This window comes from Rhea americana, unplaced genomic scaffold (assembly GCF_003343005.1).
Source record: "Rhea americana isolate MKP2758 unplaced genomic scaffold, rheAme1 scaffold_171, whole genome shotgun sequence".
NCBI lineage: Eukaryota > Metazoa > Chordata > Aves > Rheiformes > Rheidae > Rhea > Rhea americana.
The window spans coordinates 2,015,420-2,016,555 of NW_028185828.1; the positions used below are offsets into that span (position 1 = coordinate 2,015,420).

At 72.3% G+C, this 1,136-nt stretch overlaps 1 protein-coding gene across 1 annotated transcript in view; it reads right to left on the bottom strand.

Moving 5' to 3' along the window:
- SNRNP27 (small nuclear ribonucleoprotein U4/U6.U5 subunit 27) overlaps positions 1–783 on the bottom strand; it is a gene marked incomplete at its 5' end in the record, with an annotated part of 4,919 nt that extends 4,136 nt beyond the window's left edge. Inside the window, 3 exons of the mRNA XM_085301052.1 lie at positions 31–153; positions 260–508; positions 607–783. Coding sequence (XP_085157178.1) covers positions 31–153; positions 260–508; positions 607–783 — 549 coding nt within the window. The remainder of the gene's footprint in view (positions 1–30; positions 154–259; positions 509–606) is intronic.
- Positions 784–1,136: the final 353 nt, after the last annotated feature.

A 1,136-nucleotide genomic window follows, 5' to 3' on the forward strand; every position in this document is an offset into this window, starting at 1 on the left:
CCCCGGGGCGGCCGAGCCCGAGCCCCCTACCTTGTTCCTCATCTCCAGCACCTCCTGCGGGTCCGTGTAGAGGGGCACGAACTGGTTGGGGTTCTCGATGCGGATGGCCGTGCCGCCGCCGCCGCCCTTCTCCGCCTCGTCCGCTTTCAGCCACTGCGCGCGGCGGCGGCGGGGGGCAGAGCCGGCTCAGCACCGCCGCCACCACCGTGGGGTGCCCCCCACCCCAGCCCCGGCGGCCGCCCCGCTCTCCCCGCCGTACCGTGGTCTTGGTGCGGGGGCCGCCCGGCTGCTCGTCGGCCACGGCCACCCGCAGGTAGGTGTTGGGCGTGTTGAGCCAGCGCGTCTTCTCCTGCTGCTGCCTGTGCGCGTGCTGCCGCGGCGCCGGCACGGCGGCGGCCTCCTCGTCGAAGACGAAGGCCGTCACCGTGGCGGGAATGAGCACGTCGCTCTTGGGCTTGCTCTTCTCCTGCACGAAGGGGTAGCGGTAGGTGTAGCCCGTCCGGTAGCCCTGGGAGGCAGCACAGAGCGCTCGCACGGTTGCATGGAGAAATGAGCTTTTTTGGGGGGGTTCTTTGCTCCCCCCCGCCCCGTTTTTTGCCCGCTCACCAGGTTGTCGAGCATGCGCATGAGGGCCTCGAACTCGTGCTCGCCCAGGCGGCTCTTCTGCATCGGCCCGAAGGTGCTGCCGGCCCAGCGCACCGAGCCSGCCTCGTGCGGCCGGTGCTTGTCGCGCTCCAGCACGACGAGGTTCTCGGCGCCGCCGGCGCTCGACAGCGCGGACACCTGCGGCGGAGGCGGGGGGCACGGTGCTGCCGCGCGGCCCCGGGAGCGGCGCACCGCGGGGGCATGGTGCTGCTCGCTGCCTGCCGCCGCGGTACCGTAGAGGCCTGGCGCAGCTCGGCGCACGGTCCCGGGGCACCGTGCGAGCGGCCGAGACCTGGCACAGCTCGGCGCACGGTCCAGGGAGCAGAGACCCTGCACAGCTCCGTGCCTGCTCCTGGGGCACCATGCTCGTGGCAGAGACCTGGCACAGCTCAGTGCATGCTCCTGGGGCACCACGCTGGTGGCCGAGACCTGGCACAGCTCAGTGCATGCTCCTGGGGCACCACGCTGGTGGCCAAGACCTGGCACAGCTC